The following is a 17,760-nucleotide window of genomic DNA, read 5'->3' on the forward strand; positions in this document are numbered from 1 at the left end:
ATTGAGAGCAGGTGGGTTAAAGTGACTGTCCAATTTGACAGATTTGAGTATTTGCATTCTCATATTACAATTTACCTGGTGCCATTGGAAAAAATACAGGTCTTCAGCGCATACGTGAAAATGTCTTTGTGTGAATGGAGTGAAATTTTTCCCCACTAGTGCAATCACTGTTGCACCCTATTGAGCAGAACACAGAATATCAAATAAGCTTCATGCATCAGGGGAACAGGCTGTTCTTGTATTTAATTGGCAGCTCAGCATTGAAACAAGATACTGCAGGAGAGAGACAATTGTGATAAATTTACTCCAGATTTCATTTCTTTCTGCTACACTGGTCCCTGTTTTATTTAATCTCTGTCATGAGAAATGTTTCAGTGTTCACACTTAATACGTCTACGAAGCGTGTCGGAGAGGATCAATTGTCTTTTAGTTTGTCTTTATCTTTCACTAACATTCAGCTGGACATGTTACTATCTTTAACTTGACAAAACAAGTATCCATTATATGCATCTTACTTACTACAACCAAGAATCTACCACAATGTTTCACTAAAAGGGTAACTGTCTGTCTCATGCATTGGAGACAGGTTTACCACATCTGACTTTTTTAAGCCAATTAAGTTAGAGCGATTTAGGGTGTCTGACCTGAACCTCCATTGTCATTTTTTGGCATTTAATATCAGTATATGCTGAACCTTATTAGCAGAAGTGAGGGATACAATATAGGGATGATCACTTCTTTATTGACCCCTCTCTTCTTCAAAGTCCCCACAGCTAACTTCAAAAGCCCCACACTAAAAATATAAATCAAACATAAAAGGTCACAGTAATCACTGTTTTCATTTTAGGGTTCCAAAGGAGCAGAAGGGGGACAGAGGAAAAAAAGGGTGGCATCTTCACATTTACTTCACTTGGTCATTCATTAGTGTTGCATAGGTGGCATTCAACCAACTGTTGTTGCTGCATTACATGCAGAGCTTTGTTGAGAACTTTGTTCAGGAAATTTCCAAAGATGGATGGATGGATGGATGGAAGGAAGGAATAGGGAATAAACCCTGGAAATGTATTTTATTTTTCCATACTTTTACACAGGTCCTTCTCAAAACATTAGCATATTGTGATAAAGTTCATTATTTTCCATAATGTCATGATGAAAATGTAACATTCATATATTTTAGATTCATTGCACATTAACTGAAATATTTCAGGTCTTTTATTGTCTTAATACGGATGATTGTGGCATACAGCTCATGAAAACCCAAAATTCCTATCTCACAAAATTAGCATATCATTAAAAGGGTCTCTAAACGAGCTATGAACCTAATCATCTGAATCAACGAGTTAACTCTAAACACCTGCAAAAGATTCCTGAGGCCTTTAAAACTCCCAGCTTGGTTCATCACTCAAAACCCCAGTCATGGGTAAGACTGCCGACCTGACTGCTGTCCAGAAGGCCACTATTGACACCCTCAAGCAAGAGGGTAAGACACAGAAAGAAATTTCTGAACGAATAGGCTGTTCCCAGAGTGCTGTATCAAGGCACCTCAGTGGGAAGTCTGTGGGAAGGAAAAAGTGTGGCAGAAAACGCTGCACAACGAGAAGAGGTGACCGGACCCTGAGGAAGATTGTGAAGAAGGGCCGATTCCAGACCTTGGGGGACCTGCGGAAGCAGTGGACTGAGTCTGGAGTAGAAACATCCAGAGCCACCGTGCACAGGCGTGTGCAGGAAATGGGCTACAGGTGCCGCATTCCCCAGGTCAAGCCACTTTTGAACCAGAAACAGCGGCAGAAGCGCCTGACCTGGTCTACAGAGAAGCAGCACTGGACTGTTGCTCAGAGGTCCAAAGTACTTTTTTCGGATGAAAGCAAATTCTGCATGTCATTTGGAAATCAAGGTGCCAGAGTCTGGAGGAAGACTGGGGAGAAGGAAATGCCAAAATGCCAGAAGTCCAGTGTCAAGTACCCAGTCAGTGATGGTCTGGGGTGCCGTGTCAGCTGCTGGTGTTGGTCCACTGTGTTTTATCAAGGGCAGGGTCAATGCAGCGAGCTATCAGGAGATTTTGGAGCACTTCATGCTTCCATCTGCTGAAAAGCATTATGGAGATGAAGATTTCATTTTTCAGCACGACCTGGCACCTGCTCACAGTGCCAAAACCACTGGTAAATGGTTTACTGACCATGGTATCACTGTGCTCAATTGGCCTGCCAACTCTCCTGACCTGAACCCCATAGAGAATCTGTGGGATATTGTGAAGAGAACGTTGAGAGACTCAAGACCCAACACTCTGGATGAGCTAAAGGCTGCTATCGAAGCATCCTGGGCCTCCATAAGACCTCAGCAGTGTCACAGGCTGATTGCCTCCATGCCACGCCGCATTGAAGCAGTCATTTCTGCAAAAGGATTCCCGACCAAGTATTGAGTGCATAACTGTACATGATTATTTGAAGGTTGATGTTTTTTGTATTAAAAACACTTTTATTTTATTGGTCAGATGAAATATGCTAATTTTGTGAGATAGGAATTTTGGGTTTTCATGAGCTGTATGCCAAAATCATCCGTATTAAGACAATAAAAGACCTGAAATATTTCAGTTAGTGTGCAATGAATCTAAAATATATGAATGTTAAATTTTCATCATTACATTATAGAAAATAATGAACTTTATCACAATATGCTAATTTTTTGAGAAGGACCTGTACAACCAGCAAAATACCTAAATCAAACTCCTTATTATTCCAGACTGTGTGTGATCTTTGTTTAGTTATGTAAAAATAATTTATATGCTTTTGAGTTTGAATAAAAATCTAGAAGTCTATTTAAACTAAATTGGTCCTTGAAGCTTTTCACTGAAAATAAGTTGAAATAATTAGGTTTTGTTTATATTTTGAGGTTTAGTTTAGTTTTACGTTTAGTTTATATTTTGTGATTATTCACAACAAAATCATCTCAATGCACTTTAAAGATATGAATCATACAATCAAATACTTACATATGCAAAAGAGTGCTGGAATAAAAGGTGGCAGTTGGAATGAGTCTACCAGCTCTGTTCAGCATAGCAGTCAATATAAGTAAAATATATTTTGAGCACCATGTGAACTTTCTCCAGGAGTCTAACTAGTTAGTGAAACATAATTCAAAGTACAACAAAGCACCAGCTGTCCAGCCATATGATAGGTATGTGATAAACAAAGCCCTTTAGATTCACTCTGTTCTGAATGCAAATGTCTGGAAATAATTAAAATCATTAGGGCCCAGTTCTGCTGATTTATCTTTTAATTAAAGAGGTTGTGTTTTTTAGAGTCATTTTTGTTCACATCATCGACTCTGTTATTCCATACCTAATTGACTTACAACAGTCACCACGCATGTGCTGTCTCCTAATTAAACCAAACAACAAACAAAGAAAAAAAATCACTTACCCGATACATGTTGAATTAATTACAGCTAAAAAGGCAAAATTGCAAAGCAAATTGTTACTGCCATCAGGTATATATATATATATATATATATATTCACTAAGGTTAATGCAATTACATTTGATAAAATAGAAATAAAAAACCTAATTGTCCTTCTTAAATAGCTGTTCAACAAATAAGGAGGTGAATTGAAACACCAAATTTAGTCCGCACCTTCATTATTTTGCTTAACGTATACTTTAAATATGTTTTCATTATATCAGTAATACAACATACAAAAGGTATTTCCTGTACGACTTTTCTTTGGCAAGAAAACTCTTAAATATTAAAACATGAAAATATATGATGATAATATATGCCCTAGTGCCATCCACTTTGAGGATGGCTGTAGGATTGTTACGATGCTACTATTTCAAACTTAAGACGATACTACGAAAAATACTCGATAGCCCAGTGAGGGGAGGAGATCGATTTTGACTCAAATTAGTGTCTTTGGATAACTAATTTCTTTAATATCACTTGTATCAATATTTCCAAATATATTCAGAACCCTAGATGCTGATTTGTTGCAATGCTTTGTTGTTTTGACTTGTTGCACTCTGCACTTGTTGCACTCTGTTATCTGGGGATTTGTGGTTGTGTTTATTGCAGAATTATGATCTGAAAAGGGCTAATGTTAGCTGCAGGTGTACATGTGAAATCAGGTAAGGCTGTCCTGCAGAAAGTCCTGTTTAGACAATGTATCAGTTGATATCATTGGTGAGTAAGTTCACTGTTTAATCCACAATTGTGCTTTACAATAAAGCTGTTATTAATGTTGAAAATTATTCTAAAATGCAGACATGTTAGCTAGTGCTTTTTCCAAGGGTTATAGCCAACATAGAAGGGCAAAACAACTACACTCTCATAGATAGTGAGAGGAAGTTATTAGCTCCCAGATGCTGAATTAAGCTCAGTAGGCATTTCTAAATGCTAAGTTTTTCAAGCTTCCGTGCATGACATCAGGCCTCATAAAACAGCGTTTTAATGTAGTTTCCTTGTGTACCTGTTAAAGGCTTTGTGAACCATGAGATCCAGAGTTGAAGTGACAGCTTTATTTAACAGAAAGGCAAACACATGCATTTAACTTAACTGTGGTGTCCTAAGACTTTTTAGCCAGAGATAAAAAGGTAGAGGGGGATAATTCTAATTAATCATACGAAGACAGAACGTCCAGTTTCCTTGTTTAGCAGTAAGTTGATAGGCAAATCAGCATTGGCTAATGGGGCAAAACACAGCCAATCCTTCGAAGGCACCCCTTAACTGACAAACAGGCAGCTCATTGACCAAACCACTATCTCTGTCACTATTCTTCGTTTTAGCAGCTAAACGTACCAACAAATGCCCTCCAACTAATGCACTTTCTGACATACTTGCAACAACAACCACAGACTGAGCTGCAAAATGTGAGCACACAGTATAACTGTCTCTACCAGAATTCATAATAAGTCAGAGATGTTCAAAAAGGTTTGAAGGCAACAGTCCTTTTGAACTATTTTGGCCTGAACAATCAAGCATCACAGAACGCTTCCTGGATAGTGGATGAAGAGTTGTTTACTATCTGCTCATCAAGGTGAGGGACAAGTCTCTTTCATGCTGTGTGAGTTTTTCAGCAGCTCAGATTGCTCAATCTCTGAATCCCTCTGCCATTTGTTGTTTCTTCCGATCAGTTTGCTGGATGTACCATCCATGCCATGCTTAACTCGTATATCCAGACCTGTCCAAAATGGGAGTAAAGAAAATGCATGTGTGCATGTTCATGTCTATTTGTCAGAGGAGAAAATGTGAGCATGCATAAATATTTTGCAGATCTGTGTAAGAAAGACCTCCACTTTGGTATAAGTATTTATCAGTGTGCTTGAATTTCTTGTAGCAGGCGTTTGAATGTTTCATCTAATCATTAAATGCTGACAGGCTTCACAGAATAGCTCCACTGATCCCCATTCGTGGAAAACAGGGCCTGACTTCATTAGAACTGTTAGTGCTAAGCTGCTTTACCCGTGCTCACGCCTGGTTTAACCTGCAGCGTGATGAATAGGAGGGGAGAGAAGCACAAATGAACGACAAAGGGAAGGAGATGTGAAACAAAAGAAAGCAGAGATAGAGGCATTTAAAGAGAAGGCAAAGGTGGTAAAAAAGAGTCAGGGAGAAATGCAAAAGAAATCTAAGGACACCGAGCGTGTGAACCTGTGGTTCTAGAGTGGGAGGCAATAAAACAGAAAGTGGCATTTGAACTATAAAGGTTTTAATGATGCAAATTTGTGCAAAACAATCAATTAGATTGTGTTGCTATAAATCGATTATAATGCCGACACCATGACACCCAAAGTGCTTAGCTGAGATTTGGGTCAGGCTCCAAACGCATTTAAGAATTTGAACTGACCTCTGTGCACACATGCACATCCCCACTCATCTGACAGCTAATTTATGATTCTGCATATATGCAGCTAAGCCAATAAGGATATGCATACAAGCCCTTGTTTTCAGCATTTTTTCTCCAGTCCATTCATCTGGTTTCTCCTCCAAGACCCCCACCACCCAGCTCTTACACACCCACAGCCCCCCTTTCCTTCTCAACACTCAGTTTTTTTTGTCCTGCCAGCAGAGATTTTTGGCTGGCTTAAGTACGCCCACAGGCCCCCGAGGGACAGCCCATGACGGATGGCACTGCGTGTGACTCCGATTCGATTCAGCCCATTTGATAAATTTATTGCTGGCATTTTGAAAATGAAATTAGAGGGACGTCTCCTGGAGACTGTTTTTCCAGCACAGGTGCCATAAATATACTTCATTTGGCAGCAGAGTGGGAGGAGTGCAAAAAAGGTGGAGAGGTGTTGGATAAAGGATTTCATAGAGAGGAGGGCAGATAGAAGAGGTGTTCAACATAAGTAGAGAGTTAAAGAATAAGGTCATATCATCAAGAGGTCCTTTTTTAATTATGGTATTGTTACAACTCAAAGGGTTATCTAAACTAAGCTACCCAGACCTAGCTATTGCAACCTGCTCTTCATTAAAAACATTTTCAATGTGTACCTCTCTGATCTCATGCTGAAGAGTAACAGATTCAGACTGTGGGTTGTTGACATTGCAAGTGAATACAAATGTCCAACTGTCTTCATCTTTCATGCCAAGGGAAAGAAAAAAACATATGAACACACTCTTACTTGCCAGTCTTACAAGACTGGATGCACAAATGTGGTTTATGTACATTATCTTTGCCTCAAGGCCCCATGACTCTTCAGTAGCGATTACACTGTCAGAGCAACTTAGCCTTCTATTACTCATAATGTATAAATTAATATATCAGGCACTTTTTCTTCATTGAACTCCTAATGATCTTGACTGTGAGACAGCGAATGTTTCATATATTTGCAAATAGAGTGGCATGTATTAGCTGGCCAAGCAGAAAAGAAACATAAGGTGCCTTGCAAAATTATGTATACCAATTAACTTTTTCAGATTTTGTCAGATTACAATCAAAAGCTTTAAGGTACTTAATCAAAATTTGAAGTGAAAGTAGTAACACCTATTGCATTTTTTTCCCTTTACTGACAACTTATTGCTAAAAACTGCCTTCAGAAGTCACCTAATACCCAAAAAGCATCAATTTTATATACAAATAATAACTAAAGTTGTTCTGTGAAGGCCTAATACACTTGTTTGAGAACATTAGAAAACAGCATCACAGTGACAAAAAAACACACCAAACAGGTTAGGGACAAAGTTGTGAAGACGTTTAAAGCAGGGTTAGGTCATAAAACAATATCTCAAGTATTTCAATTCTTCATCCAAAAAGAAAGAAAGTGGAAAGTGTGGCATAATTGCATACCTACCAAAAAATGTCTTTCCACCTAAACAGATACGCCTTTTAGGAAGGTAATCAGGCAAGCAGCCATGACAATGGTAACTCTGGAGCAGCTGCAGGGATACACAGCTCAGGTGACAGATTCTGTTGACAGAATCTTCACTTTACAAATCTAGCTTTTATGGAAGGTTGGCAAAAAGGAAGCCATTGTTGAAAGACAGATGTCCAATTTACAATCTGCCATAAATTATGTCAGGAATCAGGAAGAAGGTGACTGGTCAAAAGCAACCAAAGTTAAACTTTTGGGCATACTTGAAAAACACCGGACTCCTAGAAGAAATGTGTTAGAGGTTGCTCAAAACATATAGCCAGATCTTTATAGAAATTTTACACTTCACAGCGTACTCATGTGCTACAATGGCTCAATCAAAGCCCAAACCCAACTTCAATTGAGGCTCTGTGGCAAACTGAAGTCTTTGCAAAGAATGGACAAAAATTCTAGATGTGCAAGAGACAGCCTCTAAATGATTTGCGGCTGTAACTGTAGTAGTATATCTTTACCGTGTATTCAGACTTTTATTTTTGCAACAATTCTTAAAAAAGAACTTTCAATTTCCTTCCATTTCCCACCTTGGTCCATCATTTGAAGTTCCAATAAAATCCATAGAAATCTGTGATTGCAATGTGAAAAAATTTGAATAGTTCAAAGGGTTTGCATACCTTTGCAAGACACTGCGGACATATGGGCAAACAAAAGTGAGCAGTCATTCAACGTCAGGGTTATGCTGCTTTACTTATTTGCCTCTCATTGAGAGATGTGTGTGATTGCAGCTATGAGGCGATGATGTTCACCATTTCAGCCTCTGCTCCCTGTCAACATTCATCACAGGGAGAGGGGTTCAGGCAGCCTGCATCACTTACCTTTATAGGCCCATCTGACAGCACTGTACAACCCACGGTCATTACGTACATAGGACCACAAAGTGTGTGTGTGTGTGCAAGCGAGGGCATGCTAAGTGTAAACTGTCACACAGATCTACACAGTCAATGTCTTTCATGGAACATGTTAGCACCTTTAGCAGATTTGAAAGGTGAAAAAGTCTGTTTTGTTTTCTCCCTTTTAGTTGCAGTTCCATATCAGATTGACTTGTCAGAGGAAATACTGACACCTGCATTCTGCTCTGTTATGGTAAAAGCTGGTACAAAACAACCCTTAAAGTTCTAATAAGCGCCACAGGGGATGAAAAAAAGTGTTTTAGGAAAATTAGTGGGGAGTTTCCTGCTTATTTGCAATTACAGAGTGTGACACACCCTCTGATATCGCTGCATCCTCTGCAGGAAGACTAAGAGCTTTGTGGCCTGATGCATGTATCTACAGGCAGTTACCCAGGACATGGCCCCTTAGGGGGGTTTAGACAATTTGACTGCATAACCCCATCATCTTATAAAATCATAACAGCCTACAGGCATGTTTTTGCAAACATCTATCCGTAGTACGTGTCCCATAAGTCCCTGATGATCCATTGTTCAAAAACAGTGCCCTCCCCTAACTTCAAATTAACATTCACATGAAAGTGTGGAGGAGTCTAAACAGAACTGTGATTAGTGCTCACACAAGTAGTACAAAAGGCAGTCCTAAACACAGACAGTGAGCTTCCTGTCATTGTGTGATAATTTAGACTCTGTATCAGTGGGAGTGATTGATTGACTTTGTAATCAAACAGACTGTTCTTCAACTGTAATCTAGACTGACAATTTCAGCGTAATCAACAGGACACTGAAATGTATTTCATCTCATTAGCAAAAACCTTGCACAATGACACTCGCAGCACACAGATACACACTCACAACATACATGTAGAAACTCACAGGTAATTGACTGAATATTGCTTTACCTTTTTGTGATGATACTGTGGTACCTGGACAAAAAAAAGAGATGAGACAGAAAAAACTGTTTTTACTACTGTAAATGTTACTGTATAGTGATGGATATGCATGAGCAAGTTACTGGTATTAAAGTATACAAAGGTTTTAAAATCTTACAGTTCCAAAAGTACTAACTTTCTCCCATACAATTTAAAGGGCAAATATAATATTTTAGAGCCAGAAAACATCCAATTAAAAAAGTATGAAACATATATAAATCACAATGGGCTTTCCACTGTATTTCAGAGCAGATAAGTAACTTTTCACAAAATATCCAGAAAACATAAAGCTACGGCTGCCCAAATCACGGCAGAATTAAATGTGCACCTCAACTCTCCTGTTTCCACCAGAACTGTCCGTCGGGAGCTCCACAGGGTCACTATACACGGCCGGGCTGCTATAGCCAAACCTTTGGTCACTCATGCCAATGCCAAACGTCGGTTTCAATGGTGTAAGGAGTGCAAATCTTGGGCTGTGGACAATGTGAAACATGTATTGTTCTCTGATGAGTCCACCTTTACTGTTTTCCCCACATCCGGGAGAGTTACGGTGTGGAGAAGCCCCAGAGAAGCGTACCACCCAGACTGTTGCATGCCCAGAGTAAAGCATAGGGGTGGATCAGTGATGGTTTGGGCTGCCATATCATGGCATTCCCTTGGCCCAATACTTGTGCTAGATGGGCGCGTCACTGCCAAGGACTACCGAACCATTCTTGAGGACATCCAATGTGCATCCAATGGTTCAAACATTGTATCCTGCAGGCGGTGCCGTGTATCAGGATGACAATGCACCAATACACACAGCAAGACTGGTGAAAGATTGGTTTGATGAACATGAAAGTGAAGTTGAACATCTCCCATGGCCTGCACAGTCACCAGATCTAGATATTATTGAGCCACTTGGGGGTGTTTTGGAGGAGCGTGTCAGGAAACGTTTTACTCCACCAGTATCACGTAGTGACCTGGCCACTATCCTGCAAGAAGAATGGCTTAAAATCCCTCTGACCACTGCGCAGGACTTGTATATGTCATTCCTAAGACGAATTGGCACTGTATTGGCCGCAAAAGGAGGCCCTACACCATACTAATAAATTATTGTGGTCTAAAACCAGGTGTTTCAGTTTCATTGTCCAACCCCTGTACATCACTGTAGCGCAGGTACATACCTAATGAGTAAAACAAAGTCTGATATTGCTTAGAGAAGTGAGGCTTGCTTTGATCCCAGAGTTTGGTATTCCAGACAAACCATCATTGCAGACCCAAACACAATTGAAATGGAGTTGTAAAAAAATTGTGATCTTTATGTATTTCCAGAGGAAGTGCCTGACTGACTTCAGATGTACGGGGCATAGAGTGACGCAATGCTGCCCCTCCCCCATTTGTTGTTGGACTTCCATTTTTTATTGTATTTTTTTATCAGAGGTACAAGAGAGACAAGATTAGCAGTTGGGAAACATTTCTAGTCGTAAAACACATCGAACATTGCGGTGTGAAAACTCAAGGGTAGCACCTGTCACTCTTTTGAAAAAAAATGCTGCTTCAAAGCAAACAGCCTAACCAGCTAGTAACAACTTATTATGCTTGTGCAACAATGGTGTACTATGGTGTAGTTGAGAATGATGCATCTAACCTATGCACACTGCCTATGCGAATGCCAAAAAAAGGACAAAATTCAAAAGGAAGATATCCCAGAAAACACAAATGCAGGAAAACAGAACATTTTGATCACCTTACATAAACAGACAAGGTGGGGAAACAAAGACTGCTAGCAAAAATCCTAAATAAAGGCCTTGAGAGATGAGAGGCTCTTGACTCCTGGAAACTTGATTTTTTAGTAGTTCTTGAGAATGTGAGCTTTATAATATGCATTAATATACCTAACCACAGTAATGCAGACCAAAAATAAATAGTTTCTGTAAGCTTTTTAGTTTATAATGCAGAGGGCAAAGGGGAGACTACATTCACGCGGGCAGAAAGAAAACATTGGCTTCTTGAAAGGCAGTGGTAGTTCTATTTGTATTTAACAAAACACAAAACCTGAAGGAGAGAAATGCAATTATTAGCGTGCTGCTCTTATGAAATATGTATCAGAGTGTGCTACCAAGGTCTTAGAACAGAAAAAAAATTAAAAAAAACAGAATTAAAGAAAAAGATAAACCTAAAATATATATATATTTTTACTTTTTAGCCGTTCAGATGCATTTCTCTTTTGGCCCTGAGTCCAAAAGGTCCAAATGACCACAGAAATGGGAGGCGAATAATTTAATCTGGGTGGATTTGGTGTGTGCTGGACTGAAAAAGTGATAATGCAAAGTTCTGCCTAATTGCCAGAGTAAAGATAGCATCCATTGTGGAGATGGTGTCTGTGTTTATCGAGGCAGTGTGCTGTGGGATTGGACTGAGCATTAGGGCCTTCCACACATTTGTTTTTGAAGGAGTTACAGTGGATTTCAGCAAATATTGGCAGTGTGGTCATTATATGGTCTGATTGTCTGCTATGCAACTGTCCATAAGCTCTGCACGTTCGACACTAAGTGGAGGCTTCAAATAATTAGTTAGTGGAGCACTTTCACAGGCGAGTCCAGTCAACCTTATAACTAAAAGAAAATCCGCGGTCCGTTTCCTTTTTAGCCCAAAGGCTTACAAACTCTCCTCAGTCCTTAAACATTCAGAGTAGCTGCAGATCTCATAATATATAATGTCAAAACCACTGGACTGGATTCTATTCTGTGTCTTTTTTTATTATTGTTTATTAGGGAAATAAAATGGTTTTGGTGGACTGTCATCTGCAATTTCTATTACATTTTTACATTAAAAAAAAAGAGAAAAAATTCAATTATCTAGTAAGTCAGACTGATAGAAGCTTGGCTGCCATACAATCGGCACCACCGGGCCCCCTGACCACCATCAGCAGGCAAGGCAGGTGAAGTGTCTCGCAGAGACAGAGCAGGGTTTGAACCAGCAACCCACCGGTTACAGGATGAACTTCTACCACCTCAGCCACAGTCACCCCTTTACTTTTAGATGTTTTCACTGTATTACTGCTTTCAAATGCCAAAGAGAAAATAGCTTTAAACAGTGACAGTGCCATCTGGGTTACATATTAAATTCTGTGCCAAATTAAAAATATTCTGTCTGAAGAAGTTGAGAGATGCTTATCAAAAAGTAATCAGTATAATCAGTCCAACAGTGTGTGTAGTCTTAGCTTGGCTATATATAGCCAAGCTAAGGATGTGTTGTCTATTGTCTTTGTCTATAGACAAAGACAATAGACAACACATCCTAACGATGATTTAATTTAAACAAAACAAGCTATTATTTAAATTATGCTTTAATTAATTGCTTCCACACATAGTTACCTTCAATAAACAGCGGGTCGCTACGCCATGTGTCACATTGTTGTTGAGCAAACTGATTTATTAGGCAACAGATGTATTTAAAGGAAAATGTGAAAACAGACTTTGATCATACTTTGGGTGATTATAAATGTTGAACACATACCATTTCTCCCAATTCTGGATCTTGTTGGTTTCAGAGCTGAGACATCATGCTGACTGATGTCAGAACAGATAAATAACTGCTGTTAAGAGAGGCGAATGCACACCAAAACTCTGTCATTGATTATTGCATTCCTTCACAGCTTTCAGTAGCTTACATGGCTTTGGAGGCTAATTTGCTGTGAATATGTGAGTAGCGTTTTATGGGCTCGAGCACTCACAGCAGTAATCCTTTGGGTTTGAGCATTATAAATAGGACACATGTCAATACAGGTTTCCCACCATGTAAGTTTTTAAGCACAGTGAAGTTGGGCTGCTCAAAACCATGCCTAAGGACTCTAAAAGCTATATTTTGAGGATGAATTCATAAAATGAGGAAATAAATGTCTCCAAGCTGTTTTGCTCTAACAAATATTCCATCTCATCATAAAATATGTTGGAAAAAGAAGCTGATGAGTGGAAAGAGATGAAAAGGCAGATTGGTGCTATGATAATTTATTATTCATTTAGGTAAACATGCACAACCTTATAATTAAACTGTAAGATAATTTGACTTTTATGATAACAAGTAAAGAAGACTCCAATACATTTTAGCATTTTATCCAGCATGTTCGTGCTTATGTTCATAACATTCATTATCCATGAAAATTACATTAATTTGACTAGAGACTGCTTTGTGATCCAAGACAAGAGTCACTAAAGAAAAAGATTGAAAACTCTAAATTGCAGGAAATTAAAGGCCACATTTAATCAATTTTCAAAGAAACAGCGACAGATCCAAGTAAAGTTAGCCAATAAGAAAACTGATAAATGCATGCGTACTTAGTGCTTTCAGATTATAGGCCTGTTCAGCTTCTCTTTATCTTTTTTTTACATGGGTTTCAATAAAACAAAAAATCCTAAAAGTGTGGTGCGCTTTTGTATTTAGTCCCCCCTAATTGACAGTTTGCAGTACCACTTTTTGCTGTAACTGTAATTAAACCTACAAGTTATTTGTTTTTACTAGTTTTGCACATCGAGAGAGACAGCCATTTTGAAGTCGTGCCACAGTTTTACAAACGTATTGTAGAATCAAAATTGGCTAGGGAATTCCAACATATGAAGTTTCATATAAATCTTCCTATGTTTGCAGACATTGTTATGTCGGTAGGTGGTAAGTGAACCTCCAGCCAGGTCTTGAGTATTTTAAAGCCTCTAACAGGTTTTTTTCCTGAATTGTCCATCCATCTTGCCATCAACTCTGACCAGGTTTTTTGTTCCTGCAGAAGAAAAGCAAGCCCATGATTCCTTGGACAATGGTGTGTACAGAATGATGAGCAGTGTTAGTTTTCCATTTCAGGCAACTGGTTACACTGGCTTTCATTTAGAGGTGTCATACTGAAGAGGCAGAAAATTGATGGATGTAATACAGACTTTCTGGGAACAAATAAAAAAGAAAAGAATGAAATAAAGTTCATAACTGTATGAACGTATGAATACTTTTCACTGTTACATGGCAGTTGTGGTAAATGTTGCCACATATAGACTGAGAGATACCAGAGAAATAGAGCACATAAAGCGAAGACAACAGCAAGATTTATGGTGGCACATTTACAATGCTATTTGACAAATAACTACTTCACGAGGTAACTAATAAAATAAACACGACTTCCCAGCTCTTAAAAGAGTACAGCTTCACTGTCTTCTTACCCACTTTCTTATTTTGTTTGTATGAGTCAGAATGACATTTACCTCCTCTGAAAGTACTCAAATTTGAGCAAAGTTTCAGATTCCATAATTATCTCAGTGATGGCTGTGTGGTTGCTATAAATATACTTGGTGGTGATTGACAGAATAAAGCTTAATCCGATTTAATAGGTATCGCAGTGCCGACTGCACCTTACCTGCCAAAGGAAACACTGTAACTTCGCTAGAAGGAAGAAGTCACATTTTTAAAATACTTGATGCCTGAGAGTAGCCGCTAGTGTAAATAAATTCTTATAGGCAATCACATCATCTCATTGCACTGCATAGTGTTGAGAAGCCCTTACTTTTCACAGAAAAACAATCTCGGTCTAGTTGAATCTGTGTTTTTTTTTTTTACTCCCCCAGGACAAATAACACAAAAGTTGCAAGACCGTGCAAAAAAAGAGCTGCGTTGTAAAATTTGACAAACACTTTGTACCATAGACGATAGGCAGCATCTGTTTTCTGTCAACCCTCTTTTTGCACAGATTGGCATATTTTGCACCATCTGTCACATGTGAGCATCAAAATACAGAGCATTGCATGCAGGCAAAATTTCAAATTGCCTCAAAATGCTTTCTATCGTCCTACTCTGTCCTCATTACATGTCTAATTGATGAACTGGCATACCTGCACAGGACTAAATTGAAGCAATAAAAATCATGTGACAAATTTAGCTGAAGTTAATTATGTTAGTGAGATCTATCAGTACGAGTGATGAGTGCAGTTTTGAGTCTCTTTGATCTGTTTCACTCTTCATTCTCTTCTTCCACATCTTGTTATATTTTCATTTAAACCTTGCCTCATATCACAAACACAAGGATTACGTTCCATTTAAATAAAGTAGTGGTTTTGCACATCTTCTACAGAACAATAAACATGCACAGATGCAGAAGTGGATTGCAGCCCTTATAAAAACAGATATGTATTCCCTACTTATTTAAGTCATAGTGCCCTCTGTCACAGATGATCATACCTTTCTGTTTGTTACCTGAAGAGAAAAAAAACAAAAGCACTCCACATTTATAAATAACCCTGGTACAGACATGTAAAATGTCTTGTTATAAGAACATATTTTACTGCAGTAGCATAATCGTACACTGTAAATTTTACAAAAAGTCCAATGCCAATAATTTGTTTTTAATTACTGGAGGCACAAATGGTGGCAAATACAAAAATTCCTATAAATAAATTCAAGTAAAGTTTTTTTTATTTATTATTTACACTTTTTTTATATTGATAAGCACATTTAATCCACGACTTCATGTTTTCACCCATCCATGCATCCACAACCGCCTATCCGTGAAGGTTGAAGGGATGCTGGTGCCTATCTCAAGTGGTCATTGAGGAAGAGGCAGGATACACTTGGGACAAGTTGCCCATCCATCACAGGGCAAAAAGAAACACACGGGACAAATAACAAAGCCTGCACACATTCATACCTAAGGGCAATTTACAGTAAGTAATTAATCTAACAGTCATGTCTTGAACTGTAGGAGGAAGCTGTGGACATGTCAATGGACTGAACACAAACATGCATGGGGAGAACATTCAAAAGACCCCAGGCCAATATTCGAACCCAGGACCTTCTACCTGGATGTCAACACTGTTACCAACTCCACTTCATTTTTCCTGGGGTATAAATATAATGGGACACACAGGCCCATTTCTTATAGCCACTATTTCCAAAAGGGAAAGAAGAGAGAACATGCAATCCAAGTCAGGCAGATGACTTTCAATCTTTACAAGTTCGGAAATAGCTAGACGTAAAAAATTGCTCACCTAAAACTGCCCATGTGTATAGTATGAAATAATTAAAACGATTAAAACAACTGAACCAAAGTGGATATTGGAAACATGAACAGTGGACAAGATGGTTAAACAATCCACAAAGCTCATTTTCACCAAGTACCCAGCCAATAGATACATGAGAAATAGTTGTTTGGAACTCTTGCCATGAGCCTTTTTTTCCTACCATCACAAATATAAATGTAGAACCCTTATTCCAGTAAAGTTTGGACAAGTGTAAAAACTAAATAAAAACTGAATATAATGATAAGCAAATCCTGTTCAACCTATATGCAATTGAATACACTCCAAAGACAATATATTTTATGTTTAAACTGATAAACGTCATTGTTTTTTTTTGGATATATTTGCTCATTTTGAACTTGATGCTTGCAAAACGTTCCAAAAAAGCTGGGACAGGGACATGTTTAATACTGTTTTACATCATCTTTCCTTTTAACAACACTCAATAAGCGTTTGGGAACTAAGGACACTAATTGTTGAGGTTTTGTAGGTGGAATTCTTTCTTGCTTCTTTCATTCTTGCTTGATGTACAACTTCAGTTGCTCAATAGACCTAGGTCTCTGTTTTTATATTTTGCACTTTATAATGCGGCACACATTTCAATGGGAGACAGGTCTTCTAGTACCTGCACTCTTTTACTACAAAGCAACGCCGTTGTAAGACGTGCAGAATGAGGCATGGGATTGTCTTGCTGAAACAGGTAGGGATGTCTCCGAAAAAGACGTTGCTTGGATCGCTGCACATGTTTCTCCAAAACCTTACTATTCAGCACCAATGGTAACTCTGCCATGGGCACTTTAAAGCCCCCATACATCACAGATGCTGGTTGTTGAACTTTTCCTCGTTGGCCGTGAAGACACGACGTCCATGATTTAGAAAAACACTTTGAAGTGTCTACTCGTCAGACCACAGCACACCTTTCCACTTTGCATCAGTCCATCTCAGATGAGCTTGGCCCAGAAAAGTGGACAGCGTTTCTGGGTGTTGTTGATATATGGCTTTCGCCTTGCATGATAGTTTTACTTTGCACACAGAATGATGTCGGTTTCTAATGCAGTGCCTCCTGAAGGATTGAGGGTCACAGGCTTTTATGACACCTGTTTCCAATTAACCTGTTCATCTGTGGAATGTTCCAAACAGGTGTTTTTTTGAGCATTCCTCAACTATCCCCATCTTTTTTTGCCCCTGTCCCAGATTTATTGGAATGTGTTGCAAGCGTCAAATTCAAACTGAGTAGATATTTGGAAAAAATAAATAAATAAAGATTATCAGTTTGAACATTAAACATCTGGTCCATGTAGTGTATTGAATTGCATAAAGGCTGAACAGGATTTGTATTCATTGCATTCTGGTTTTTTTGCTTCGAGTCAACATCCCAACTTTATTGGAATTAGGTTGTAAGTTGTGGCTAAACGCTACTATGGCTTTAACTGGACCTGTGTGTTTTGGCCAAATAAGACTAAAATTGAGCTTTGCAGCCATTAACTCACATGGGACTAACACAAAGCAAAGGATAGATATGTGAAAAGCACCTGATACCC

At 38.7% G+C, this 17,760-nt stretch overlaps 1 protein-coding gene across 3 annotated transcripts in view; it reads right to left on the minus strand.

The window, feature by feature from the left end:
- LOC124869914 (cadherin-4-like) overlaps positions 1–17,760 on the minus strand; it is a 395,423-nt gene that overhangs the window by 218,566 nt on the left and 159,097 nt on the right. For 2 of the 3 annotated variants that reach the window (XM_047368168.1, XM_047368160.1), the window contains one exon: positions 9,156–9,179. The exons of the other annotated variant lie outside the window; for it this stretch is intronic. In XM_047368168.1, coding sequence (XP_047224124.1) covers positions 9,156–9,179 — 24 coding nt within the window. The remainder of the gene's footprint in view (positions 1–9,155; positions 9,180–17,760) is intronic. 3 annotated transcript variants of the gene reach the window in all.

The sequence above is a fragment of the Girardinichthys multiradiatus genome, chromosome 1, assembly GCF_021462225.1.
Source record: "Girardinichthys multiradiatus isolate DD_20200921_A chromosome 1, DD_fGirMul_XY1, whole genome shotgun sequence".
NCBI lineage: Eukaryota > Metazoa > Chordata > Actinopteri > Cyprinodontiformes > Goodeidae > Girardinichthys > Girardinichthys multiradiatus.